The 1,608-nt window shown below is 61.8% G+C and overlaps 1 protein-coding gene across 1 annotated transcript in view; it reads right to left on the bottom strand.

Moving 5' to 3' along the window:
- AURANDRAFT_68400 (hypothetical protein) overlaps positions 1 to 1,144 on the bottom strand; it is a gene marked incomplete at both ends in the record, with an annotated part of 2,977 nt that extends 1,833 nt beyond the window's left edge. Inside the window, one exon of the mRNA XM_009044080.1 lies at positions 186 to 1,144. Within this exon, the coding sequence (XP_009042328.1) occupies positions 186 to 1,144 (959 nt within the window). The remainder of the gene's footprint in view (positions 1 to 185) is intronic.
- Positions 1,145 to 1,608: the final 464 nt, after the last annotated feature.

Genomic DNA, 1,608 nt, shown 5'->3' with positions numbered 1-1,608 from the left:
TCCTAATGGAGCGGCCTGCGCCGGCTCGGGGTCGCTCTGGTGCCGTTTGGAGTCTAGCCTGGCGTACTTGTCGTGCTTCGCCACCCAAGAGGAAGAGGAAGGGGTACTTGTCCTTCAGCCAGCCAAACAGCCCCGTGCGCATGCTCGACATCGAGCTCGTGTTGTCGGCGACGGCTGCGACGTACGAGAGGCCGTCGCCGATGCAGTTCTCGACCTCCTTGCCGTAGGTCTCGCCCGAGTGGCGCTTGGCGCCGAACCAGGATGTCTTGAGGTACACGGGGATGCCGACCTTCGCCTTGGAAATGTTCATGACGTGGCGACGCCGTCGATCTTTAAAACCGTCTATGATGACCGTCGCCCTTCCTCGAGTCCCGTGGAACGCGCTCTCCGTACGCTGCTCGACCTCCTCGTGGATGTGGGAGAGCCAGGTAGTCGAGAGTGCGGTACGCTTCGGACAGTGCGGCTCGTACTCGGGCGCAAGCGCTTTGATGAATCGTCTGAACGCCCAGTGGTCCGTAATCACGAAGGGGATGCGGCAAACGAAGAAGAACGTGGAGAGCGCGTAGTGGATCGCCCTCACTTGCCCCGCGGATAGAGCCCTGATGAGCCTGGCCTCGAGCAGAGACGAGCGTGCCCGCCGGTCCTTCTCGACCTGCGGCAGCTGCTCCACCTCCGCAGCCTCGAGCTGCCCCAACTGCTCCTTCTCCTTGTCCTCCTTCTGCTGCTTCTCGGAGTACTCGCGCAGCCACTTCTTGGCCGACGCCGCGGACCTGTCCTTGAGGTACTTCTCCTTGGCGACGTCGTCGATCTGCTCGCACTTGATGATGATCTCCATGAGCTTCGTCTGGTTGATGCGCCCGTACTTGGCGTACCAGGGCTTCCGGTCCGGGCTGGCCTTGAGCTTGTAGTAGGTCCCGGTGTTCTTGCCGGCCGTCAACTTGTTCGGCGTCGTGCGCGTGCGTCGAACCTGATCCATCGGGATGAACACGGCCTCCTCGGTGAAGAATGACAGCGTCGCGCGCGCCTTGGCGCCCTTGAGGTCGTCCTGGCCGCGCCACGGGGCCTCGAGGGCCTGCTTGACATGCGGCGGCACGTGCTCCACGTCGCCGTCGGCGTCCAGCCAGTCGACGAGGTTCGTCGCCATGCTCGACGTGGGGCGCGCGGCTCCGCCGCAGAGGCCCAACAACGAGTGTCGAGCGTGCGGGGGAGGCTGGCAGCGGGCCCGGGTTCCGGAGTCACGCACGGGCAGGTGGCGACGCGCCCCGTCGCTAGTGAGCGACAGCAGCTGCGTGCGCACTTGGGGCGCTGTATGCCGCGGTACTCGGGAACTGATATATATCTCTGGTAATTACTAGTAATTACCGGCGAATTACCACCCCAAGTATTTTTTTGGTAATTTTAGGCGACGCAGCAAACAGCGTAGCAGCACAGATAGCAACCCTAGGAACTCTCCTGTTGAATGGGGACATCACTCAAGCTGACTTCGCGCAACTCAAGGCGTCACTATTGCCGCCCCCGTGAATCATCACGCTCTGAGTCGGGTGCTTTCTCCCATGATGACTGCCTGTTCAACAGGAACACATGGGAGTTTTTAGCGATAACCCGGAT

This window comes from Aureococcus anophagefferens (assembly GCF_000186865.1).
Source record: "Aureococcus anophagefferens unplaced genomic scaffold AURANscaffold_124, whole genome shotgun sequence".
Classification (NCBI taxonomy): domain Eukaryota; class Pelagophyceae; order Pelagomonadales; family Pelagomonadaceae; genus Aureococcus; species Aureococcus anophagefferens.
This window is presented reverse-complemented; position numbering and strand designations above follow the sequence as displayed.